Source organism: Anomaloglossus baeobatrachus, chromosome 3 (assembly GCF_048569485.1).
Source record: "Anomaloglossus baeobatrachus isolate aAnoBae1 chromosome 3, aAnoBae1.hap1, whole genome shotgun sequence".
Taxonomy (NCBI): Eukaryota; Metazoa; Chordata; class Amphibia; order Anura; family Aromobatidae; genus Anomaloglossus; species Anomaloglossus baeobatrachus.
Genome location: NC_134355.1, coordinates 327,673,330 through 327,701,009, shown reverse-complemented (window position 1 = coordinate 327,701,009; position 27,680 = coordinate 327,673,330). Strand labels below are relative to the sequence as shown.

At 49.1% G+C, this 27,680-nt stretch overlaps 1 protein-coding gene across 1 annotated transcript in view; it reads left to right on the top strand.

Moving 5' to 3' along the window:
• The window catches only part of LOC142297229 (coiled-coil domain-containing protein 162-like), a 186,769-nt gene that overhangs the window by 67,165 nt on the left and 91,924 nt on the right, over positions 1 to 27,680 (top strand). Inside the window, exons 10-12 of the mRNA XM_075341487.1 lie at positions 20,361 to 20,470; positions 21,014 to 21,163; positions 27,046 to 27,099. Of these exons, the coding sequence (XP_075197602.1) occupies positions 20,361 to 20,470; positions 21,014 to 21,163; positions 27,046 to 27,099 (314 nt within the window). The remainder of the gene's footprint in view (positions 1 to 20,360; positions 20,471 to 21,013; positions 21,164 to 27,045; positions 27,100 to 27,680) is intronic.

The window sequence follows — 27,680 nt, the reverse complement described above, 5'->3', positions numbered from 1 at the left end:
AGTTCTAAACCTCTCAAGACAAAATGCCACATTAGGTTCACCACTGGAGGAGAGGAAGCAGAAAAAAAATTAATAACTTGCACAACTGCCATGTTGTTGCAACAAAATTTGACCTTCCTATTGCGAAATAGCTCTCCCCACACCTCAATGACGGCTACAATAGGAAATAACTCCAAAACAGCTAAATTCTGAACCAGACCACTTTTCCTCCACGCCTCTGGCCATGAACTTGAAAACCGGTTCCCTTGAAAGTAAGCGCCGAAACCATGCGTACCTGAGGCATCTATAAATAGTTCTAAGGGGTACTTTGCACACTGCGACATCGCTAGCCGATGATAGCGATGCCGAGCGCGATAGTACCCACCCCCGTCGCACATGCGATATCTTGTGATAGCTGCCGTAGCGAACATTATCGCTACAGCAGCTTCACACGCACTTACTTGCCCTGCGACGTCGCTCTGGCCAGCGACCCGCCTCCTTCCTAAGGGGGCGGGTCGTGCGGTGTCACAGCGATGTCACTGCGACGTCATTAAGTGGCCGGCCAATAGAAGCGGAGGGGCGGAGATGAGCGGGATGTAAACATCCCGCCCACCTTCTCCCTTCCGCATTGCCGGTGGACGGCGGGCACAGGGAAGGAGATGTTTGTCGGTCCTGCGGCTTCACACATAGCGATGTGTGGAGCTGCAGGAACGACAAACAACATCGTACCTGCGGACGCACTGACATTATGAAAATGAACGACGTGACACAGATCAGCGATTTTTGACTGTTTCACGCTCATTCATCTTCTCTCCTAGGCTTTATACGTTGCGACGTCGTTACCGACGCCGGATGTGCGTCACTTTCGATTTGACCCCGACGATATCGCAGTAGCAATGTCGCAACGTGCAAAGTACCCCTACTCTGAACTATCTACCCAATCCTCCATTAAAACGGATTTACCATTGAACTTAACCAAAAAGAAAGACCAAATCCTTAGGTCCGCCTTTTGACAAGCCGACAGGCAGACAAAATGACCCGGGTGCCGCACGCCGGCGGTAGCTGCTGCCAACATCCAGCAAAATATCCGTCCGATGAGCATAATACAACATGTGAAATTTCCTAACATTGACTGGAGCTGACGTAAACACAATTTGTTGCCTATCAAAGCCACCTTTACTTCTGCATCACAGGTAGCATCACTTCTATTCTCACTGGTGTCGCTCCCCTTCTGGTTAATATCTCTGGTACGCACTTTTGATTTCTTGAAACACTTAGTTTGCACGTGATTTCCCCCGCAGAAGGCACACTCATGTTTAAAGCGACAGTTTGCGCCATACTGGCATTGATTGTCGTTAAACTACCAACAACAACCTAGGCGTTGATGGGCTGAGGACGTTGAACTGGATGTCGACACCCCCCCCGGCCCCGGCTGAAACGGCTGCGGATTAAAACGCGGAACCCCCATAAGGCGCATCCATAATGCGATGTCCTTATGGTCCCACCGAAGACCTAGTCTAAAAGGCTTTCTTTGGTAGAACTGCTCGTCATAATGAAGCCAAGCCATGCCGCTATAGATCCTTTAAGCCTCACCAATAGAATCAATATAGCACATGAGCCTGGGAGTCAGAGAGTAGAGTTTGGAGTTAAGTGGAGAGAGGAGTGGAGGAGTCGTGCTCAGGCAGTCAATGCCTGAAGTTCAAGCTGACAGGTGTCAGGGTCGGGGCCCTGACACATTGGCTAGGTGGCAGACAGTGGTCAGCGCCAGTAGGAGACGGGAAGATGGCTTGGCAGATCCGAGGTGGACCGGTGCAGGGTTGTAGCCCGCTGCTACCGACACCGGAGAACCAACCCGGAAACCGTGCACACAAGGGGGTACTCTGACCCTGAAGCCAGGACCGGCACCAATGGCCTAGCTAATTAACCGATTGAGGGCATGATTCCAGGTACTGTCCCAACCTAAGTCCCGAAAAGTAGACAACCACCCACAGAGAGGGATAGGGCATCCGCCAGGGCCCGATAGATCCCACGGGTCAGCGTCTGACGGGCACAGCTCGCAACCAAAGGACCGGGAGCGGACTCCTGCATTACACATCAGGAAGTCTACACAAGAAAACACAAAGTGCAGAGGAAAGGGGCATTGACTACCGGCCTGGGTGTGGGACCAGATACACCCATCTGCGGCAGCCAGCCCCCATCACCTTGGTTTACCAAAGGACTTGTGAGATTTATTCAACTGTGAGTAACATCCCCAGCTTGACTGGGTGCGCCGCCCCCCTGCCGCTATCATCCCCTGCACAGAGAGGGCCCTAGGGCATCCATCCCTGCCCACGGAGGGGTTAATATCTAGCTGCTAGTCCATCGCCCCCGGGAGCCCCTCAGCAGCAGCGGTGGTGCTACATCTCACCACACACCGTGGGTGGCGTCACAGACAGTTTTCAACAACCCCCGTACACCTACGTCCCCCCTTTTTTATTCGAAGTGTCAGCGTGACCCCTGGGTCCGGTAGAGTCCCTCGAGCCATACCGCAGATCCAGATCCGAACTACTACCCAGAAAGAAACACAAAAAAGTATGTAGAAATATATAAATTTTATTGTTGTTAAAAAATTTTTTAAAAAGGTAGTACAGCAAAAAGGATTAGGGTGTGAATGGTGAGGCTATAATCTAACTTGGCACTGTGTATGATATTCCTTTAGCAGGCATGTCTTTTGATGTTATTGTCTTCTGATTGTTAGGGCTTTTATTGTAAGCCCCCTTTTATACTATCTTATTACCTTTAACATTTCTGCTTATTTAATACCATCTAATCACAGTTGCTAAAATACATCTTACAACCTGTATCCTTCTTTGTAAAAAACATGTTATGGGAATATGGAATGTTCTGTCATGAATTAACATTATTGGAATTATTATTATAACTGACAGACTCCTGCTGTAATTAACTATTGGTGTCTTTGGTTGACACATCTTTCTATAATCCTTTTTGCTGTACTACCTTTTTAAAAAAATTTTTAACAACAATAAAATTTATATATTTCTACATACTTTTTTGTGTTTCTTTCTGGGTAGTAGTTTAGGTTTAAATTTCTGCCACTGTGTTGCTACCTGGTTATACTGGCATGTGTACTGGCTTGTTTTGGTTGGTGGCCAAATTGTAGGTTAATAGATCCAGATCCGAGCAGCACAGCTGCTGGCATGTGGGCGGCACACATACACTTCACCCTGCGCCGAATTGTTGAACCTAATCCCAGGGACTGTTGACCCTGCCAGAGAACCCGTCTCTGAGACTGCTACTTGAGAAGCCGCTACATTACCACCAGGGTCCGCTAACCCTGCTGAGAACCCCGTCCCCGCCACCGCCACTTGAGACACTGTAGCAGAAACCACTGAATTTCTATCCCTATTACCCATCCATGCACTAAACAGCGACAACTGACCAACACCTTGAGGGGTTAAATGGTTAAATAAGCCATAACACCACACATGCCAGCTAAAAATTAACCAACAAATTCACCAAAACCCTGCACCTGTGCTGCACTTCAAGCACTAACCATAGCCTGTCTACTCTCATTCACACTGGACACAATAGATGACACAGGAGACACACAAGACGAGAACAAACATAAAGGGGGGGGTCTTACTAGGCTGACTCTAGGCAGACACCGGAACAGCCATTACGCTGGATCAGACCCGAGGACCATCGTCTGGAACTCCCTCAGTGTCTCCCTGGATGTCAGACTCCTCTCCTGACCTGTCGTCCTCTTGACCTCGTCGCCTGCTCCCCGTGCAGGGGGCCTGCTAGAGCACAAGCCCCTCAACCGGTACTGGACCTGGCCTGCTGCTCCCACTGCTGCTGGCTGGCTGATGTGTCTTGCCCCGGAGACATAGCACCGACCCATTCATCGTCTATAGGAGCGGAGCTAGTCGCTGCCCCCTGACATAATCAGGCCACGCCTTCTACTCCTAGGTCGCGCCTGCGGCCTGTCGGCATCAATCTCCCTCTGCCGTCTTACTTGCTGTGCCGTGGAGCCCTGAAGCACAAGTGCAGAATGACCCGCAGGCACTGTTCTGGACACCCCAGGGGGCCTCATCATCAGCAATGGAAGCTCCACGGTCCCAGCCGGCGCGCGGAGGCTCTGCCTGTGGTCCCTAACTGGACTGGTCCGACTCCTAGTTTTCATCCCAGCAGCGTGACACCACTGCTCCCTCGCTGCTGGAGGAGACACCGACTGGCTCCTCATCCTCCTCTGCTGCAGGGGTGTTGTAGCTGTTCTGTTTTGTCACAAGTCAGCTTATGGGATCACCAGTGAGGTCCTCTGAATTAGGCCTCTTCAGACCTAATCAAGATCGAGCGCTCGGAGAGAAAAGACCAGCATCCATGTGGGCATGATCAATTTCTTCTGTTTATTTAACCAAAGTACAGTTTATTTATACCATTTACAGATCAATGTGATTTTGCAAATAAGGCTTTTAGCTGGACTTTACAAGTTGCTCATATGACCTTTAAGTTTTAGCAAAACAAAAATGTAGAGTCATGCATATGAGATAAGAAGAAGATAAGAAGAACATTTAGAGACAATAATAATCCTTGAGCCTGTCTCTTATTCCGAAGGCTCCATGACTATAAACTACCATCAGATATACTTACTAATAACAATAAATCTTTAATGAAGAAATAGAGAAACTATTAACCCTTCTATATCAATTTCCCCCTTTTGTAAATGGTATAACCTTCACTACAGGGTCAGTAGGCGTCCAAACAGGAGCTGCTGGCTCATGGGCCTAGTACCCATGAGGGGTCTTCCTACCACTTCACCCATCCACCCTCAGTGTGGACACCTACTTCCCGTCAGTAGAGGCCATTTGGGGTCCGTAGTAAACTACAGAGGGTTCAATACTGAAACTCTTAGAACATACATTATTCAATAGTTTAGCTAACGCATATATCAATGCTTTTACAGCTATATAAAGCTATTGACAGAATAACAATATTTGCATACAGGATTGTATAATGCCAGAAACCCAACCTGCCAGGCCCTTAAACCAATTAGCTGGATTCATAAAAGAAAATGTATTTCCCCACCAGGAGTCTTTGCTGGAATCATCCATATATATACATATATACATATAATAGGAGAACAGACAAAAACTGGTGACTATGTATGTAGATACACACATAGACACAAACACACGGAAACAATCATTGTCCTTTCTACAGATAGCAACATCATTATATTGAAGACTGATTCATAATCCATCGTAGGTAATGGGGCCTGAATGAGGGATCTTAGTCTTTACTTTGGTAACTACACCCTCAATGTCCGGATTGTATTCCATCCACCACGACTGTCCCCTAGGCTGTGTGATATTTAGCTGGAACCAGGGATTAGTGACCTTTCCAGCTATAGTCAAGGTGGCAAATACATCTTTTCACCAGAATATCGATAGAGTCCAGGTTTCATTGTAGATACAGTCTGATATCAACACCTCCTGTGGTTCCAGAGGTAAGGCTAAATAAGGCATAGTCTTTGAAGAAAATAAAACTGTGTGTGCAGATCCAACAGTCTTTTGGCTTTTCTCCTTCCATGTCCTCAGTAAGAGAAATATGGTGGCGAATGAGTTTATTATCCCAGTCCGTATTTAAAAGTTCGCTCAGTGTCTTTGTTTGGTGCAGCAACCCTGCTACACCTAGCAGGATAATTAGCAAAACTGTCATTCTGCCGGTGGAGTGACCTTTTTACAGTGACTGGCGTGGATCCAGGTAGGTTTTCCCTCAAGTTTCACTGAGGTGGATGTGGTCAGCTGGACTTGGAATGGGCCATCAAAGCGTGGCTCTAGGCTCCTTCTCATGTGTCTGCGCACGACCACCCAATCACCTGGATTCAGCTGATGCACATCTGCACTTGCATTGGGATCTGGAATGGATGAAAAGACATGTTTATGCACCACATTAAGTCTTTCCTGTAAGGCCTGGACGTAGGCTGTCATAGTGCCGTGTTGCATCTGTAACACTTGTGGAAAAGTAGAGACCTGTTTTTGGGGCACTACCAAAAAGGACTTCAAAAGGAGACAAGCCTGTCTTTCTATTTGGAGTGTGTCTGACTGAAAAGAGTGCCAGGGATAAGCACTCTACCCAATTCTTTCCTGTCTCTGCCATGGCCTTTTGAATTTTTAGTTTAAGTGTCCCGTTTAATCTCTCTACTTTTCCACTGCTCTGCGGATGATAAGGGGTATGGAATGCCTGCTCTATTCCCAGGGCCTGCATAATGTCCCTCATTATTTCTCCAGTGAAGTGTGTACCCCTGTCACTTTCTATGGCTTCTGGGATGCCATACCGACAGACTAGTTCCTTCATCAGCTTTTCTGCAGTTGTTTTAGCATTTGCACATTTTACTGGATAGGCCTCAACCCATCCTGAGAAGAGATCTACACATACCAGGACGTATTCATACACTCCTACCTTGGGTAGTTGTATGTAGTCTATTTGCAGTCGTTGACACGGTAGAGCGGTCTGGGTGTTGCTTTCTTAGGGACTTTTACTGTTTTACCTGGGTTGTGTTGTGCGCAGATAATGCAGGATTGTACGTGTTTGGAGGCTACGTAACTGAAGCCAGGAGCGATCCAGAAGGCATTCACCTTGTTACACATGTGACTTTTTGAGGCGTGAGTGGGGCCATGTGTTGCTTGTGCCATCATAGGGAACAGGGACCTTGGTAAACACAACCTATCCTTACTTTCCCATACTCCATTCGAGTTCAGCCTAGCTCCCATTTTCCCCAGTGTTCCTTCTCTGTTTGGGCAGCCTGATGCTGGAGGGATTTCAGGACATCCAGACTTACTGTGGCTGGGACTTGCTGGCTCCCTGCCACTATCCTCTGATCCCTAGGCCTCTTTGCCGCTGCTTTCGCAGCTGCATCTGCCCTTCTATTGCCCGCTACCTCCAGTGAGTCACCTTTTGTGTGTGCTTTCACCTTAATGATGCCAACCTGGACTGGTAACATTAGTGCCTCCATTAACCGTTTTACCAATTCTGCATTTTTAATAGGCTTACCAGCTGACGTAAGAAAAGCTCTACTTCTCCAGATAGGGCCAAAATCATGACAGATCCCAAATCCATACTTTGAGTCTGAATAAATATTAATTTTCCTACCTGATCCCGCTCTACACGTCTCAATGAGCGCTGTTAGCTCCGCCTCCTGCGCGGACATGTGCGGCGGGAGTGGTTCAGCTCGGATTACCTCATGTGAGGATACTACTGCATATCCAGTGTAGAATCTCCCATCCAGGTGGTATCTGGAGCCATCTACAAAAAACTCAAAATCTGCATTAGTAATAGGTGTATCATAGACATGTGGAAAACCTGCTGTCTCCTGACTCATCAGCTCTATGCAGCCATGCTCGTGCGTCATGTCAAAGTATTCATCCTCACTTGCTACCATTGTCACCAATTCCCCCTTTTCTGAATCTACTGGCAAAAGGGTGGCTGGATTCAGAACATTACACCTCTTGAGGGTGACATACTCAGGAATCAGAAGGGCACATTCACGTCTGAGCTGTCTGGCCATAGACAGGTGTTTTGGTTGGACTTGCACAAGTATAGCATGAATGTCATGCGGGTAGTAAATTGTAGCGGGAAATATCAATGTGATCTCGCAAGCTTTCCCCAGCAGTACTGCAGCAGCCGCTACAGCACGGACACACGTGGGTGACCCTCTGACAACTGGGTCCAATCGCGTTGAGTAGTAAGCTATTGGTCTTTGTTTGTCACCATGTTGCTGTGTGAGGACGGCTGTCGCATGTGTGACGCCCTGGGCAAGCCAGGGGTCACAGGTCACAACACCACCACACCCCACACTCCAGGTAGGCACATCACAGCTAAACTACAAATCCTTGTTGCCTTCCTCCAGAGGCTGATGATTCACACCAGGGGGTGGGCCAGGCGGTAGGCTCCGCCCACCGAGGAGGTCACAGCTCTGGAGGCGGGAGAAACCAGGCAGTTGAGCCCAGGGAGGGCAAGAGTAAAGAGTTGAGCCCAGGCAGGGCAAGTGTGAGGAGCTAAAGTGAGAGAGTGAACAAGCAGTGAAAGTAGAAAAGTGGTAAAGGAGGAAAGCAAGTGAGGTGACAAGAAGGAAGGAAAGCCTGAAGGGTCCAGCTTTGTGTAGGGCCAGATCAGCAAGGTCAGCGACGGCGGTGACTGTCTGGAGGGGGACCGTTTGGAAGTTCCTGGAAGGACCCCGTTGGCTGTGTGCCCGGTGGTCTGGAGCAGTGTTCCGAAGGACAGTCAGCACCAGGGCAGGGGCCTCTCGGACCCCGGCAAGGCTAGGAGTCGCCAAATTTGCCGAATCCGTCAGTGAAGGGGACGTAGATCCCCCAACAACCAAGTCCCGATTGAAGGCAACAGCCCAACCCGAATCGGAGAGACACCGCCACCGCCACGGCACCAGTTTCTCAGGGCCAGCGCCTGCGGGCAAAGTGTAGGGCTCCTCTGGCCCAGATTGAAGCCGGGGAGCGGGTAACCGGAGGGAATCCACCGCTACCACAAGTCAACCAAAGGTGCAAGGAAGAGGGACATCACCGTCACCTACCGGGAGTGCAGGTGCAGCCGTCTGTGGGACCGTCCTACCAGCCGTTTGGTTTACCATAAAACTGTGTCTACGTCTCAGGCTGAGTGAGTACCACAGTGCCGCAAGGCACAGCGCTGCCCCGCGTCCCTGCGCCCACCAGGCCCTGCACCTCACAAACCATCACCGGGCCCCGGGATCACCAACCCCTGCCCACGGAGGGGCAACACAACACCTGGCTGCTCCGCATCACCATCCCCGGGATCCCCGTATTGAGCAGCGGTGGTGAAATCACCACAACCGTGGGTGGCGTCACGGACAATAATCATCCCCACACCCAACAAAACCCCCTTTCACTCACGGGCGAGGAGTGCCGCTCGAGAAACCCCCGGGATCCGGCCTACAGCTCGAGCCACCACTGAGCAGCGGCAGCCGGACCCGAGCAGAAGGGGGAAAGCGTAGTGTGCTGACACCCTCCTCCCCGCCCGCGACAACTTAGCGTCACGAACAGGATCTTACCGCTCTGCCGTCTGGTAGAGGTGCGCCTTGTTACCGCCAGAGGTATCCGGCAGAAAAATTTCAGAAGCCGCCATCTTTGGCGCGAAAAGTTCCCGCTCGAGCGTCTTCTCGAGCAGTAGAGGCGCGAAGGCCAAAACCCCGCCCCGAGAGAGGAGGGGCCGGAAAGAGCTAAGGGGGACGCGATGGCGGCTGGACGCATGTAGCTGCGGCTATACAAGCAGAGACGCCAGGACTCTGCAGCAATACTGGGTTCCTGGAAGGCACGATTGCCAAGATGTACGATCCAACTCCCAACGAAGAAGCCCCCGCGCCCGGCACGGCGACGTGGTTGAGGGACCGAACCGTTCCGCTGAGTAACCGTCTGCAGGCTCATATGCAACTCCTCCTGGAGGAGTGGGAGACCGACATGGCGGACGTGGTGGCTGCTATGTGGAGACGCAAGGCAGAAGAGGATTTGGAGGAGCGGGTAAGCGACCCACGCCCCTGTATTCCTGAGGGATCGGCCGTTGGAGCTGAGGGGCCCGGCCGGCTTCCGCTCACCCTACCTCTCTCCCTGCTACCCGCAATAGCTGCTGCCACCCCACCATTAGGCCTGCTACCTGCCCAACCGGTAGCGATACCCTGCCCAGCCGCTCCGGCGGACCAGCCGGCTGCAGACGTCCGGGACGTCCCTGAAGTACACCAGGGGGAACCGATAGACCCACGGCCCCTTAACAGCATGGTGCCAGAAGTCCCAGTAGGGACTGTGCTAGACCCTGAGCCCGAGACAGTGGCCTGGATGAAGGCCCGGGTGATGCAATTCCACCAGCGTCAGCAGGATCAGATCTTCCGGATGATGGAGCAGTGGACCAACGAGGTGGAGGAGCTGCTTACAAGTGCCCCGAGGTACGGAGGGGGAATGGATGTAGCAGAACCGACTGGTGACCCACGTCCCTATGTCCTACCAGGACCGGCCGCTGCGGCTGAGGGGCCCGGCCTAGTCTCGGCCTATGCATCACCCTTGCCGTTACTTATGAGGCGCCTTAATGTCAGCTCGCCTAATCTGCTGCTCCGTGCTACCGCAGAGGGGGCTGAAGTGCTGGATGTTGGAGGCCAGGAGGCTGCGACAGCTGGCGGCAACCCGCCTGACGCAGAAGCACGAGATGACGACTCCGGCCCTAGTCCTGAGTCTGCTGCTGAGTTTGAAGAGGCAAGTGAGCGTACCCGCTATGTAGGGGACCCCGTGGTTGTCCATACCCCGTGTGCCGGTGGAAATGGGTACCGGGTGCCCCTGTCACCGCAGGCATGTCGGTGCATGTTTGATGTGCCGGTGGCAGAGGATGGGTCCGCCTCAGCAGAAAAGTACGAGTAGGGCAGCGGGTGCCCGCAGCAGCAGTCCCCGTTGGGACCACCAGGAGTTTGTTTGTTTAAAAGTTGAAAATGAAAAAAATGATTGATCCAAGAAGAAGTTACCTGATTGTCTGAAGTGATTGAACCGGCTGGAGCCGGCACCGTTGTCCCTGTGGGGACCGTTTAAAGTTTTGCATGGGAACTATCCATGGACAAGCCCGTGAACTTGCAGGGCAACCACAAACGTTAGTGGCTTGTAAATATGTTGTTTACCGTTACCGTTTTCCGCAATGCCGCCTCTGGAGAGGCAGGTTGGAGGGAGGGCCCTCAGCAGAGCAGGCTGGGGCCCAGCCACCAAAGGAACCGGTGGCTACCCTCTGGAGGGAAGGACAGATCCCGCTCGGGTAACTTGTGCTGGACTGTGGGTCAAGGGGTGCTGCCTGGGCTTTAGGGGCAGCATCAGGGCCAGGTTGCTTGGGTTGGAGAGAGCGGAAACCGTAACCGTAAACCGTTGCAACGTTTAAGAAATGTGCCTCCCGTCTTGGGAAGAGTTATTATTAAAAATGTATATATGTTAATTACCAAATGTTATCTTTTTCAGAAAAATAAAACCGGTGTAGGACGGCAGCCCGCGGACGGTCTGCATTTTGCTAAGGGGGAATGTGACGCCCTGGGCAAGCCAGGGGTCACAGGTCACAACACCACCACACCCCACACTCCAGGTATGCACATCACAGCTAAACTACAAATCCTTGTTGCCTTCCTCCAGAGGCTGATGATTCACACCAGGGGGTGGGCCAGGCGGTTGGCTCCGCCCACCGAGGAGGTCACAGCTCTGGAGGCGGGAGAAACCAGGCAGTTGAGCCCAGGGAGGGCAAGAGTAAAGAGTTGAGCCCAGGCAGGGCAAGTGTGAGGAGCTAAAGTGAGAGAGTGAACAAGCAGTGAAAGTAGAAAAGTGGTAAAGGAGGAAAGCAAGTGAGGTGACAAGAAGGAAGGAAAGCCTGAAGGGTCCAGCTTTGTGTAGGGCCAGATCAGCAAGGTCAGCGACGGCGGTGACTGTCTGGAGGGGGACCGTTTGGAAGTTCCTGGAAGGACCCCGTTGGCTGTGTGCCCGGTGGTCTGGAGCAGTGTTCCGAAGGACAGTCAGCACCAGGGCAGGGGCCTCTCGGACCCCGGCAAGGCTAAGAGTCGCCAAATTTGCCGAATCCGTCAGTGAAGGGGACGTAGATCCCCCAACAACCAAGTCCCGATTGAAGGCAACAGCCCAACCCGAATCGGAGAGACACCGCCACCGCCACGGCACCAGTTTCTCAGGGCCAGCGCCTGCGGGCAAAGTGTAGGGCTCCTCCGGCCCAGATTGAAGCCGGGGAGCGGGTAACCGGAGGGAATCCACCGCTACCACAAGTCAACCAAAGGTGCAAGGAAGAGGGACATCACCGTCACCTACCGGGAGTGCAGGTGCAGCCGTCTGTGGGACCGTCCTACCAGCCGTTTGGTTTACCGTAAAACTGTGTCCACGTCTCAGGCTGAGTGAGTACCACAGTGCCGCAAGGCACAGCGCTGCCCCGCGTCCCTGCGCCCACCAGGCCCTGCACCTCACAAACCATCACCGGGCCCCGGGATCACCAACCCCTGCCCACGGATGGGCAACACAACACCTGGCTGCTCCGCATCACCATCCCCGGGATCCCCGTATTGAGCAGCAGTGGTGAAATCACCACAACCGTGGGTGGCGTCACGGACAATAATCATCCCCACACCCAACAAAACCCCCTTTCACTCACGGGCGAGGAGTGCCGCTCGAGAAACCCCCGGGATCCGGCCTACAGCTCGAGCCACCACTGAGCAGCGGCAGCCGGACCCGAGCAGAAGGGGGTGAGCGTAGTGTGCTGACACCCTCCTCCCCGCCCGCGACACATGCCCTCCCTGTTCTGTGCAAAACAAGAAAAATGGTTGATCGTAATTTGGAATACCCAGGGCCGGGGAAGATACAATGAGTAGTTTAACCCCTTAACGACCCATGACGTACTAGATACGTCATGGATCGTTTTCCGGTAAGCCCCGCCCCCTGCCGCCGGCGGGCGGCGGCGATCGGCGCACATATCAGCTGTTATCAACAGCTGATATGTGTGCCTGCTAGCCGCGGGTGGAATCGCTTCCACCCGCGGCCATTAACCCCTTACATTTCGCTGCCAAAGTCTTGGCAGCGATATGTATATGGGCGCCGCCATTACAGTGACTTACCCCGCCCCCGCCGGAAGTCACGTGACATGATCACGTGACTTTCGGCGGTTGCCATGGTAGCACAGGGTCATGTGATGACGCCTGTGGCTAACATGAGTCACTTCCTCTCAATGCCGGAATACAGCCGGCATTGAAAGTGAAGCAGCAAATCTGCAGTTCTCAGCTCTGTAGCTGAGATCTGCAGATTGTGCAAAGCGATCAGATTGCTGATCGCAATAGCCCCCTAGGGGGACTAGTAAAATAAAAAAAAAAAGTAAAAAAAAAAGTTTTAAAAAATTAAAAAAAAATAAAAAAACCTAAAAGTTCAAATCACCCCCCTTTCACCCCATTGAAAATTAAAGGGTTAAAAAAATAAAAAATACACACATATTTGGTATCGCCGCGTTCAGAAATGCCCGATCTATCAAAATATAAAATCAATGAATCTGATCAGTAAACGGCGTAGCGGCAAAAAAATTCCAAACGCCAAAATTACGTTTTTTGGTCGCCGCAAATTTTGCGCAAAATGCAATAACAGGCGATCAAAACGTAGCATCTGCGCAAAAATGGTACCGTTAAGAACGTCAGGTCAAGACGCAAAAAATAAGCCATCACTGAGCCTCAGATCCTGAAAAATGAGAACGCTACGGGTTTTGGAAAATGGCGCAAAACGTGCGCCACGTTTTTCGGACAAGCTTGTGAATTTTTCTTAACCCCTTAGATACAAGTAAACCTATACATGTTTGGTGTCTACAAACTCGCACCGACCTGAGGCATCATACCCACACATCAGTTTTACCATATAGTGAACACGGTGAATAAAATATCCCAAAAACTATTGTACAATCCCAGTTTTTTTGCAATTTTTCCGCACTTGGAATTTTTTTGCCATTTTCCAGTACACTATATGGTAAAACTTATGGTTTCATTTAAAAGTACAACTCGTCCCGCAAAAAACAAGCTCTCATATGGCAAGATTGATGGAAAAATAAAAAAGTTACGCCTCTCGGAAGAAGGGGAGCAAAAAACAAAAACGCAAAAACGGAAAGTGCCCGGGGGCTGAAGGGGTTAAGGGAATGAAAGGAATCAATAGCTTCCTGAGTGAGGTCAAAGGGGTCAGATGACAGACAATCATAGAGGGGTTGCATCATTTGCGAGGCAGACCTTATCCAAGGCCTGCAGTATGACACTAAGCCCAAAAAGGTGCGCAGTTGCCGGTGGGACCTGGGTAAGGAGAGATTTTGGACTGCTTGTTTTCTCTCCTCAGTCAGGTGTCTTGTACCTTCAGAGATACAGTGACCCAAAAATGTTACCTTTTGCTTACAGTACTGTAATTTTTCACGTGAAACTTTGCAACCATTCTCTGCCAGAAAACACAGCAAAGAAATTGTGGCTTCCTTGCAGGACGTCTGGTCTGGACAGCAGAGCAAAAGGTCATCCATGTACTGCAATAGCGTAACCTGTGGATGAGGCGGTTGCTCCAGAATTCCTGCCATAGCTGTAGAATAAATGGTAGGTGAATTCATTCCTCCTTGCGGAAGGACTGTCCACATGTACTGTTTCCCCTCATGTGTGAAGGCAAAAAGATACTGACAGTCAGGGTGTAGAGGCACAGAGAAAAATGCCAAATCAATTACTGTAAAACATTTGGAGGTCCCTGGGATTTGTGACAGTAAGGTATGTGGGTTTGGAACAATAGATGTTCCACTCTCAGTGACAGCATTGACAGCTCTCAAATCATGCACCATTCTGTACGTATCAGGGGAACCTTTGTGCCTTTTTTCTTGATTGGATACAAGGGAGTGTTACAGGGGGAGGACCTTTGTACTAGAGCCCCTGCTTGCACATATTCTCTGGTCAGAGCCATTGATTTGGCTGGGCTTAAGGGATACTGTTTTATCAAGGGAATTTCAAACACCAATCCCTCCAGTCCCTTCATGGTCATCAGTTTCCTAGGCCAGAGGCAAAGGAGGAGGGAAGGAAGGAGGAGAGTCAGTCTGCTCCCTCTCCTATTTGGGGTTTTTGCACTGTCTGGCGTAATGTCCATTCTGTCCACAATTCCAGCACTGTACGGTCGCTCGGTCACCTGGTGCCCCCCCTCTCTGCTTCCACTGTTTTCCTTGTGCTCTAGCATACATAACTGGTCGCTTGCATTTTGTCAGTTCAACCCCTTTAGCTACTTGCAGAAGGTCTGTTGGGTCCATGTTTCTCCACTCAGGTCTGGCTGTCTGTACTGCTTCTCGTAAAACCTTATTCATACCGTTAACGAATATACTCATCAGTATTTTGTCATTAAGGGAGGTTCTGACTTTGTACCCCACGTCTGCCCACTTCAGCTGTAACCTCCAAAAGTACGTCTCTATACTCTCCCCTTCCTGCTGTATTACGTCAGTCAGGGAAAGAGGGAAAGGTTGGTCTTCAGGGTCAGATAACTGTTTTCTTTCCTCACCATCAGAGTAATGTCCAGCTTCCTCCCCAAAACTCAATTCCTTCACTACCTCTGTCTCAGTGTCAGCGTCCTCTGTCATCACATGTGATCTGATTCGAACAGGATTTAGTGCAATCTGCTTAGGGCGAGTAACATTACACGTAGCACAAGTATCTCTCCAGTCTGGGTTTTTCTGACTACAATGTTTACAAGTCCATTCATCTGGTCTGGGTTTCTGATCATGTGAAGGGGGGGGGGGGGGCGGTAGCAGTCACAATTCCTGCTTTTGGTGCATTAAAACATTTATAATACACTTTACATAACAATAATATAATAATACATCCCACTGTTATTTCTTTACATCCACAATGCTGCACCTCTTCCTTGAATCTGTGCCATTTCTCAACATCCAAACACCCACACTCTGGCATGTCTGCCTTTCTGAGTATTAGTCTGACATTTTTCACTGCTTCTTTGCCTTCTCTTTCTTGCACTATCTGTTTGGCTGTTTTGGATCCGGCTGGAGCCCCACACTGCACACTGAACAAGTTGCCCATGGCTTCAACTTATTCCCACACAGCCCACCTTTCTGCAAATGCCCTCTCAGTGTCCCTGAACCTTGTTAACAGGCCACACGTCTCCTGGCAAGTCAGAATGGGCTCTCAAGTGGTAGCAGGAAGGCTCAATCAGCATTCACTCTCACCTGCTACACTTGTAGGGCGTATTGGGAAGGGTTAAAAAACACCTCTCACCCAATAGACCAGATGACTAAAGCAGGAAGGACCAGGTGTGATAGTCCTCTCACCTGCTAGACCACCTCCATGTAAGTGGGAAGGCCACAATGCTCTCTAACCCACTTCTTCAAACCTGATGTGCAGTTGGGTACTTCATGCTGGTCCTTTACAAAGTATTCCGGCAACGAACGTAAACTAGAGTTAAACCAAAACAATCCTCAGAGCTGACTTCTCACAGAGAGCAGAAAATTGCGCAGCTGTTCACTTGACCCCTCCCAACAGAATGGCAGCGCACAGTTTGTTTAGCAAGAGTCTTATCTCGTCCAGATTCAGCTTTCCAAAACACAATCCTAATACCCACTGGTATAATACACAATCCTAGCAGAAAATTGAGACTACTTATATACCTTCACAGCACTAATATTCTACTTTGCTATAAAACCTTCATCCCCATTTTGAGGGGAAGAAACACACAATATCTCACTATAAGGACAGATCCCAGGACCACTTGTCTTACTCATTCATTGATTCCAGAAACATATGTAACAATACACCTTCCAAGGGTTAACCTCACATGCAAATAAAATTATCTAAACCGCTCTTGACACTGATGGGAAAAAAAAAATACATATGTCAGGTATCCACTCAAATACTCTATATGGCTATGCCCTGTGACATTTCACAACCGGAACATCTTTTCACAGTCCACAGTATGACCTATAACCATTAAACTTATACATACATATTATTTCACCAAGTCTCTTATCTCAATTACTTGTCACTTTGTTATTCAGAGGCTTCTCATCAATATACAACAACCGATTGTCTGCCTACTTTATCTAGGCATTAATATGAAACCACTTATGAACACATATCCCTAGACCAGTGTATTGCCCATCAAAGATGCAAAGATGGCCAAAGTAAAACACAAAACACAGCAACACAGCAAATGCAATTATACAGAGACTGTCCCAAATTCCGTGCTATGCAATCTATGCAAACAGTTAATAGACGGACAACAGATTATCTTATTACTCTATATTTCAACTCTCATTCAGACATGCATGAAAAAAAACAATACTCACTGGTGATGCCAGAGTTCTTGAACCGTGTGTACAGCCTTACCCAGAATATTCGGGAAATCAGAGAGAGTGAAATAAAGTGTAAGAATAAAGCTTCTCACCTTGCTGCAGCTGAAATTTCACTGTCTCAAGAGTCCCCAAAACTTCTTCCGAATAGGCTGGTTGGCCACGGCTCCACGTTGGGCACCAAAAACTGTTGTAGCTGTTCTGTTTTGTCACAAGTCAGCTTATGGGATCACCAGTGAGGTCCTCTGAATTAGGCCTCTTCAGACCTAATGAAGATCGAGCGCTCAGAGAGAAAAGACCAGCATCCATGTGGGCATGATCAATTTCTTCTGTTTATTTAACCAAAGTACAGTTTATTTATACCATTTACAGATCAATGTGATTTTGCAAATAAGGCTTTTAGCTGGACTTTACAAGTTGCTCATATGACCTTTAAGTTTTAGCAAAACAAAAATGTAGAGTCATGCATATGAGATAAGAAGAAGATAAGAAGAACATTTAGAGACAATAATAATCCTTGAGCCTGTCTCTTATTCCGAAGGCTCCATGACTATAAACTACCATCAGATATACTTACTAATAACAATAAATCTTTAATGAAGAAATAGAGAAACTATTAACCCTTCTATATCAAGGGGTAACTCAGGACTCAAGGGCTCTAGCGGACACCGACATCTGGTGGGTGGACAGTGTGGATCATCCCTCTGCCCCAGCAAAGAGTTAAGCTGTTACTGCAGCCACTCACGGCCACGGTCTTCCATCGTCGTCCTCAGTGCTGATACCACATGTCATTCACTGGTCCTGGATCCACGAGACAGGATGTCCCAATGGCTCTTCCTCTTCTTATCAAGGAAATCCTTCTTCTTTTCCACATCCCTTCCTATAAACTTCCCAACAATCCCATATCAGACCCCTAACCATGTGACCACTCATATCCCTATAGCTCCCCCCATATCCTGCCAAGCAAACGCGCCAAATTCACTACTAACCCTTTTCTGCTCAAACTCCCTAGTAACCCTATATGTGCGTGTCCTTACAAACCCCTGTCATGTCCGTTCTTTCACTATGGCTGCAAACCCACTCAAGCCCTTCTCTTTCTCGTCTTAACTACCGCAGTTCACTACTAATTGGTCTTCCTCTCACTAAACTCTCCATTCTATCCTGAATGCAGCTTTTAGGCAGAAATATTTATCCAATACACCGATGTGTCCCACCAATGATTTGCGTGGCTGGAAAGCGTTGCCCTGCTCTTTAAAGGTGCCACTCTGCTCTTTCCAGTGTCAGATCATCTCACGAGTTGATGCTTGCAACACATCCTCCTCTTGCTGGAGAGTCTTCATCTAGATTTAGCCAGACGTGCCCAAACTCTGCAGGAGTTTAATCACTTGTCTTCTGATAGCATTGCTTCTCTTGCCTATCACCTGCCAGTAGTAGATAAATTAGGTAGCTCCTCCCTCCATATCTTGCCTGAACTTAAGCTGGGTTCACACATAGCGACAGCGACAACGACGTCGCTGTTACGTCACCATTTTCTGTGACGCAACAGCGACCTTGCAAGTCGCTGTTATGATCGCTGCTTAGCTGTCAAACACAGCAGACACAGCAGCGATCATAACGACTCGCGTCGCTGTGCTACATGTGCAGAGAGCAGGGAGCCGCGCACACTGCTTAGCGCTGGCTCCCTGCACTCCTAGCTACAGTACACATTGGGTTAATTACCCGATGTGTACTGCAGTTACATGTGCAGAGAGCAGGGAGCCGCGCACACTGCTTAGCACTGGCTCCCTGCACTCCTAGCTACAGTACACATCGGGTTAATTACCCGATGTGTACTGCAGCTACATGTGCAGAGAGCAGGGAGCCGGCACTGGCAGCGTGAGAGCAGCGGACGCTGGTAAAGGTAAATATCGGGTAACCAGGGAAAGGTCTTCCCTTTTACCCGATGTTTACCATGGTTACAGCTCACCGCAGGCTGCCAGAAGCCGGCTCCTGCTCCCTGCTCGCTTCATTTCGTCGCTCTCTCGCTGTCACACACAGTGATGTGTGCATCACAGCGGGAGAGCGACGACCAAAAAATGAAGCTGGACATTCAGCAACGACTGGCGACCTCACAGCAGGGGCCAGGTCGTTGCTGGATGTCACACTCAGTGACAGCGACGGGACGTTGCTGCAACGTCACAGAAAATGGTGACGTAGCAGTGACGTCGTTGTCGTCGTCGCTGTGTGTGACACCACCTTTAGGCTCAGGTCAGTCTGTATCTTGTGCTCTGTCTGGTTGTGTTCCTGTTTTGTCTCTCCTGTTAATGACCCGGCTTGTCCACATGTTTATCCTGAACTCTCCTCTCCTGATACAAGCTTCGTATATTGATATTGATCCTGTGCTGCCTTCCCCAATATCAGAATTCCTCAACACTTCTCTGTCTTCTCCCTTTGTGCCTCTGTCTTCTCCCTTTGTGTCTCCATTCCTGCCCTGAACTGCGGGTTAGCTTCTGCAAGTCCTGGAACTTCCCTGGAGTGACACCTAGTGACTTCCTGCGGTCCAAGCCTATCCTCACCATCAGAGGCTCTAGTGAAAGCCAGGTAGTCACATAAGCAGGCTTTACACGCTGCGATCTCGCTAGCGAGATCGCAAGTGATCGTACCCGCCCCTGTCGGGGGTGCGACACGGGCAAATCACTGCCCGTCCCGCACAACCTCGTTAGTACCCGTCACATGCACTTACCTGCCCTGCGACGTCGCTCTGGCCGGCGATCCGCCTCCTTTTTAAGGAGGCGGTCCGTGCGGCGTCACAGCGACGTCACACGGCAGGCGACCAATAGAAGCGGAGGGGCGGAAATGAGTGGGACGTAACATCCCGCCCACCTGCTTCTTCCGCATTGCCGGTGGAGGCAGGTAAGGAGATGTTAGTTGCTCCTGCGGTGTCACACACAGCGATGTGTGGTGCCACAGGAACGACGAACAACATCGCTAATAAAAAGAGAACGATTTTTTGATTCAGGACGACCTCTCCACGGCAAACGATTTTGTGCACTTTTGTGATCGTTTTAGGTCGCTCAAACGTGTCACATGCTGCGATATCGCTAACGACGCTGAATGTGCGTCACTAACGACGTGACCCTGACGATAATATGTTAGCGATATCGTAGCGTGTAAAGCCCGCTTTAGTCACACTGCTCCAGAGTAAGCCCAGTAACTGGCCAGCCGTCACACCCTCTGCCAGTTACTGCACTTGTTGATTATTCTCTATCGAATACACAATATAAACATATCTATTCCACCCTCAACACTCTCCACACTCTTGCACCAACTGATATCTCCTCACTCTTCTATGTCCACCACTTTACTAGTGCTTTCTGTTCCGATAGTGATCTAAAACTAACATTTTCCATTATCTGAATCTCCAGGAGTTTTCTCGTGCTCCACCAGTTCTGGATTGCATTACCCCGAATTTATATAATTAATATTCAAGTTTGCCTTATACTTTTCTTTTTACGTAGAGCTCTGGAAGAAGCCAGTTATGATGGAGAATTTTTCACCTGGTAGGCCGCAAATTGTTGAAAAATTTGTACAACAGCTAATGAGTGAACATCGGGGCGACTCTGCAGAGGTAGGATTTATGAAACATCTGCAAGACTAAATGTACCTATATTTCCTCAATTGTTATTTCTTAAGACCCTTCCATGTACATACACTCTATGATTGGCCGATAGTGCATGTCTTTTACATGAAGACTGGGGAAAAAAGCTGCTGGTAGACACCATAATGTAACCACATTATCGACAGGGAGAACACAAGATTCGGGTGTTAAGATTCAGCTATTCCTATCCTCCTATCACCTGACAGCATCTGTCAGGGAAAAAACAGGAGACCCCCATATTTATTAGATAGTCAGCTGGTTGGTTCCATAGATTTACTGGATGTGGGCCTTAATATATTGCAGTTTAACAACTCATAATTAGTGATTTGCTTTTTACTTTATCCTGGACACGATGTTATGAGAGTCCCCAGCACAAAGGACTCCAATCTTAATAAGTGTCCATGTTTGTCATTTTTCTATACTACAAAGTATATCTATAGATTCTACTTGTATATTCTGGACACATTTAACTCTCGCTATTCTTTTGCTAAACATTTGCTACTATAATTCTAGGTTACGTTCAGCAAGGAGCATTTAGCTGCTAGCTTGACAGCGCTGGCTTGTGACATAATGGCAAGAGAGCAGAGTAACTTTGAGTCGTACTCCATGTTTTATGAAAATCTACTTCAACAAGAGCAGCAGTTGCTGTACCAGAAAGAGCAGGTTAGTACACTCCATAATGGAAACATCGGACAGATCACTTTAGAAGCATATTCGTAATGTGAAATCTGCTTCTTGTAGGCAAATTTTGTAGGTAAATGCTACAGTGTAGCACATGACAAAGGGAATTGTCCTTCATGTTGTATAATGCATCCCCATAGACTTCCATGTATAATGCAGCCTCATGGACCTCCATGTATAATGCAGCCCCTTAGACTTCCATGTAAAATGCTCCCTATAGTCCATCTATAAGGTGTCCTTCATATTTATTATGCAGCCCCATAGAACTCCATATATAATGCAGCCCCATAGACATCCATGTATAATACACCCTTCATGTTTATTATGCAGCCCCATAGACCTCCATGTATAATGCAGCCCCCTAAGCCTCCATATATAATGCAGCCCCCTAGGCCTCCATATATAATGCAGCCCCCTAGGCCTCCATATATAATGCAGCCCCCTAGGCCTCCATGTATAATGCAGCACCCCAGGCCTCCATATATAATGCAGCACCCCCAGGCCTCCATGTATAATGCAGGCATCCCCAGGCCTCCATGTATAATGCAGGCATCCCCAGGCCTCCATGTATAATGCAGCACCCCCAGGCCTCCATGTATAATGCAGCACCCTCAGGCCTCCATGTATAATGCAGCACCCCCAGGCCTCCATCTATAATGCAGCCCCACACTGCGCTCTGTGCTCTGCATGCCTCAGCACAGCAGTCGCACAGGAGTGACGTCATCACGCAGGCACAGGGGGAGAATGATGGAGCATGGAGCAGCGTGGGCTGCTCGATGTTTTATCATTGCTGTGTGCGATGACGGGGGGGGCGGTGCCACTGCCGCTGACACCGGGCAGGGGAGCCCGGTGTCAGTGGAGGCGGCATCGGGTCATATAGCAGCCGCGTGGTCTGTGACAAAACAGCACAGCTCTTCTCTCACAGAAAGGAGCTGGCTGCTGATCTGCAGGGCGGCCAAGGGCCCCTAACCTGCCTAGGTTACATTCAGCAAGGAGCATTTAGCTGGTAGCCTGAAAGCGCTGGTTTGTGACATAATGGCAGGAGAGCAGAGTAAAGGGCCATTTACACGCTGCGACATCGCTAACGATATATCGTCGGGGTCACGGTGTTTGTGGCGCACATCTGGCGCCGTTAGCGACCTCGCAGCGTGTAACATGCAGGAGCGACCTTAAACGATCGGAAAAGAGACAAATATCGTTGGTATATGAGAGGTCGTTCATTTACCAAAAATCGTTGTCTCGTACGTAGCGAGGTTGTTCCTCGTTCCTGCGGCATCACACCGCAGGAGCGACGATCATCTCCTTACCTCCGTCCACCGGCAATGAGGAAGGAAGTAGGTGGGCGGGATGTTCCAGCCGCTCATCTCCGCCCCTCCTCTGCTATTGGACGGCCGTTTTGTGACGTCGCTGTGACGCCGAACGCACCTCCCCTTGAAGGAGGGATTGTTCGGCGGGCACAGCAACGTTGCAGAATAAGTATGTGCGTGTGACGCTGCCGTAGCGATTATGTTCGCTACGGCAGCGATCACCACATATCGCACCAACGACGGGGGCGGGTGCTAACGCTCGCGACATCGCTAGTGATCTCTAGCGATGTCGCAGCGTGTAAAGCACCCTTAACTTTGAGTCGTACTCCATGTTTTATGAAAACCTACTTCAACAAGAGCAGCAGTTGCTGTACCAGAAAGAGCAGGTTAGTACACTCCATAATGGAAACATCGGACAGATCACTTTAGAAGCATATTCGTAATGTGAAATCTGCTTCTTGTAGGCAAATTTTGTAGGTAAATGCTACAGTTTAGCACATGACAAAGGGAATTGTTAGAAATGTGTGAAGCCCTGGCAAAACCAGGGTGTCACAGAACCTGCAGACATCCAGTAAAGTGCAGGCCATTCTCCTCCTTGGTAACCTGATTCCACACCAGTGCAGCAGGACAGACACCCCCCCACCCCCACCCAGTGTAAGAGCTAAACAGAGCAGGAGGGGAGGGGCTGGAGCAGAGTGAGTTTGGAGTGTGAAGAGAGCAGACCAGGAGAGATAGCTCCTGGCTGCTATAAGGAAGGGAAGTGTGAGGAAGGGGCCCGAGATGGCCGGGGCAGGGTAGTGGCCCGCCGGCATCCAGGGGTGACCCGGATCAGTGCAGGGGGAGTGGGCTCCCCGTTCCCGACTGAGGAAGGAGAAAGAAGCATCTGGCTGCAAAACAAGACCAGGATCCTGCTGTACTGTGTGTGGGACCCCAAACACCCTCCGCACCGAAGGCTGCAGACACCGGCAATTTTTGGTTAACTCCTGACTCTGTGTGAATTTCCTTGAAAAGCGAACTGTGAGTAACAACATCCCCGGTCCAACCGGGCGCACAGCTCTCAGACGGTCTCCATCTCCTCCCTGCACCACCTCACCGGGGTTCCGGGACACCAACACCCTACCCGTGGAGGGAAATCACCACCTTGCTGCCCACCACCATCCCCGGGATCCGTTTACCGGCAGCGGCGGTGCTCCGTTACCTCACCGCACACCACGGGTGGCGTCACGGACAATCTCCCTTACCTAATCCCCTTCTTACTGTGGAGCCTGGGATCACAGACCAGGTCACGCCACCGTGATACCCACAGAAGTGACCCCGTGGCCCGGATCTGAGTACCCCTTATCCTTGGGCGACACAAATGCACCATATTACATTGGTTAATCATCTACCTATGCATTTATCTCGCTTTGCCCCATTTTCATACGTATCAGTTGTAAGCATTACTAGAATATTCCTAACGGGGCACATTTTCAGGTTTTTTTTCATATAACGACCACACAGGACCACTGAAATATTTTTAATAATTTGTTCCTCAATCTGTAACAATTATTTTGTATCTTAGACATATTTTCTTAAGGTGGCAGGGCTAGGAGCAGCAAATTAGATTGAAAATGGCATTTCTATTTATTTATTTTTTATTTTTTTTTACCTGCTATTTTATTTTTCATTTATTTATCTTTTTTTCATGTCTTTTACACATTGTACCCCCATAAGGTCATAAAAGACCTTCGGGGAGGTGTGTACTTCAATATTTAAATATTTTTATTTTCATCTTATTTCCATTGTATCTGGGGTTGGTATATTATTAGCCCTAGTTAGGCTATGTGCCCACATTGCTTGTTTTGGCAGGAAAAATAAGCTGAAAAAATGCTCATTTTCTATTGCATTTGTGCGTTTTTTCACTTGCTTTTTTCCTACTTCTTTTTGTGCTTTTTTTTTTAGTCATGGCGATAGCAGGAATTCAGGCGCTGTACCCCTGCGATCACTACCGCAGGTCCAGCTTATGTTACAGCCGGGAGATGGCTCTCACTGCCCAGAGTGGTGCTCGCGCCGCTCCCGACAGTTTAACCCCCTGAATGCTGCGATCAGTGCAATTGCAGCATTTAGAAGGCAGGGAGAGGAATCGCATACCTCGTCCTGGCGATCGGGTCCCTGGAATGCGATCACGGGACTTGATTGCTGCCATAGTAACCCTGGGTCGTCACCATAATGACCTCAGGTTACTGAGCTATGGAGAGCCTCACGCACCATGCTGTATGCACTGTGTGTGAGGCAAAGTGCTGCGCTATAATCCCCTGTAGTGATAAATATTTATGTGACGCCCTGGCCTATCAGGTTGTCACAGGGTATTGTGCAATCTGCCCTTCTGCACAGTATTCACTCCTCCTTAGTTACGTATCCTGGTCCTTTGGTGTTGCTAACAGCTTAGCCAGTCAAAATCCTAGGTACACTTTACACCGAACCCACCAGACATACCATTGGGGGGCCTGAAGGGAATAGGGCCGCCAATAGGGGGGTTGGTAGGGAGAAGGGAAAAAATGAGAAGAGAAATGAAACAGGAGTGAAAGGAGGAGGAGGTGGAAAGTGACTCTCTGGGAGAGAGAGGTCACTGGTCCGGAGCAGGGCTCCTAGAGGTTACTAGGTGGCAGACGTTGGTCTGGGCCTGGTAGGAGCTGGAACCCCAGTCACAGGGGATCGCGTCAAGGGGCTTGGTCTGCCGAGGAGGGCAGCCGGCGGCCTTGAACCATCACCGGGCAGGGGCCAGGGCACGACGGGGGACGTGGACCCTAGGTCGGGAAGTAGCTTCACGCGTCCTGGTAATTTACCCAACGGGAGTGAAGACTTCAAGATTCATCCCCAACCCACTCCAAAATTGGGGTACTAGCGCACTCATGGGATAGGACTTTCCCAAATACAGTCCAAAGAAATCCTAAGTGTGAACCCTGAGAGCAAGCTCACTCCGTTAGCCATACGGGTGAGCGGGACCCAAAAAGTTTATAGCTTCAACTAGTGAGAAGGTGCCACTGAAAAGGCCACAGGCAAACAGCAACACCAAGGGCACGGATCCCAGCGTGCTCCCTCTAGGCTGCAGTGGTGCTCAGAACTCTGGTTTACAAGCTCTCGGTGTTATTATTCCTGGACTGAGTGAGTACACTGAAAAGCCCCTTTTCCTCTACCCAACGGCACCCCAATCTCCAACTCCCCAACAGGCCCCGGGGCACAAACCCCCTACCCACGGAGGGGTTAAACATCCTGCTGCTACACCATCGCCACCGGGCTCCCTTCCCCAAGAGCAGCAGTGGTCTCCTACATTACCACACACCGTGGGTGGCGTTACGAACTTTCTAATCCCCTATACATACTCCCCCTTTCTTCTTTTAATTCAAGTGTCCGCGCGAACCCCCGGGTCCGGAGACCCCCTCGATCCACCGCGGCTCCGGATCTGAGCAGCTTGGCTGCTGACACGGGGGCAGTACAATTAAACTCAGAAAAAAACGCAGAAACAATTGACGTGTGCACAGCAAGTCACGATTCTCATTGACTTTGCTGGGATGCTTTTTCCTTGCTTTTATTGATTAAAATAAGCAAGAAAAAAAATGCATAAAAAAAACCTCCACCTGTGCACGTAACCTAACAAGGTAAATGCAGTCTGCTGGCTACTTAGCAGAGCTGCCTGGGCCCAGTAGCTCCTGTTCCCTCCCTATTCACAACAATCACATGACCGCTGTGTATGGCGGAAGAAGCTCTGTCAGCGCTTCCTATTAATACATGCACAGCGCTTGTTTAGCGCTGCATATTCAGTGATGGAGAAGACATGGATGATAATAAACCATCATTTACTTCCCTAAGGAGACTCTAGCTGTCTGTAATAGCCAGATTCCCACTCCTGCAGCTACATAATTGTGTATAGCTGGTTCACTATGCAATGACGTTTTAGAACATCACTGCAGACTTGGGGCTGCACTGCCCAGATGGTTAAAATCTATGGGTGGTCCGAAAGTGGTTAGAGGACTACTTTTTATATTGATGGTCTATCCTTAATTAAGGTAGGTAATCAATCAGTCGTGGTGCAGCACCCACCACTCCCACTGATCATCAATTACCGATGCTAGTGGTAGCCAAATGTGATCAATTACAGAGCTACATAGCACAGCTTTATCATCGGTATAGTGGCTGTGGCCAGGTACTACATATCTACCCCTATTCAAATGAATGGGAGTAGTTCTGCAGTACCCCACAGTGGCCAGTATGCAGTTGAAGGAGCTGTGCTGTTTGACTCCGTAACTGTTGACATCCGGCCATCTCCAGCACTGGGTACAAGTGAGTGGTTGAGGTGGCTGGTGTTGAACCCACGCCAATCTGATATTGATTACCCATCCTTAGGATAGGCCATCAGTAAAAAGTCGTGGACAACCCCTTTAATTTACATATAGTACTACATTATAAGTCTGTTTAAGTAGCATACTGATTTTAGACTTGATATTCTCATCTATTAAATCAATGGATACTAGTTTACAATGACTTTTGCAATACATATGTCCATGTCTTGTCTTACAGGAGTTGCTTGCAAGTAAACAAGAACAGAAGAAAGCTGAAATTGGCTATAATGAGGTGGGTAAAAGAAAAACAACAAATATGGATATATATATATATACATACATGTATATATATATATATATATATATATATATATATATATATATATATATATATATATATATTATACATATACATACTAGCCAATACCTCTGAACAGAATAAGGTGTGCACATGTGCAAGGTGCTATGACTGCATCATATACAAACCAAAGAATAAAGCAGTGTTCTGTGCACGCTAAGATGTATGCAAACAATGAATATTGGACTGCATTACTGCTATATAGAATAAATTAGCCAATGCATGAGAGCCCACCAGCAGTGACAAGGTGTGTGTCATGATTGACTCCTGTCTCAGGTGGAGCTGAGCCTTTTTTTTAGTTTCACTTCTGATGCAAGTCACGTTAGGGATTAATCCTTTCTACCTCGTTCTGGAGGTCAGGCTGCTTTATTAGGGCACTGTTTCTCTTGGACTTCGCCAGTGATACTTCTGGCTCTGCTGTGTTCTGCTCTTGAGTGACCTGTTGTCTGCCCTTCCCCCTCCTGACCTCCGTGTTCACCTGAACTGTTAACCTCCTCTGTTGTCTGTTTCCATCA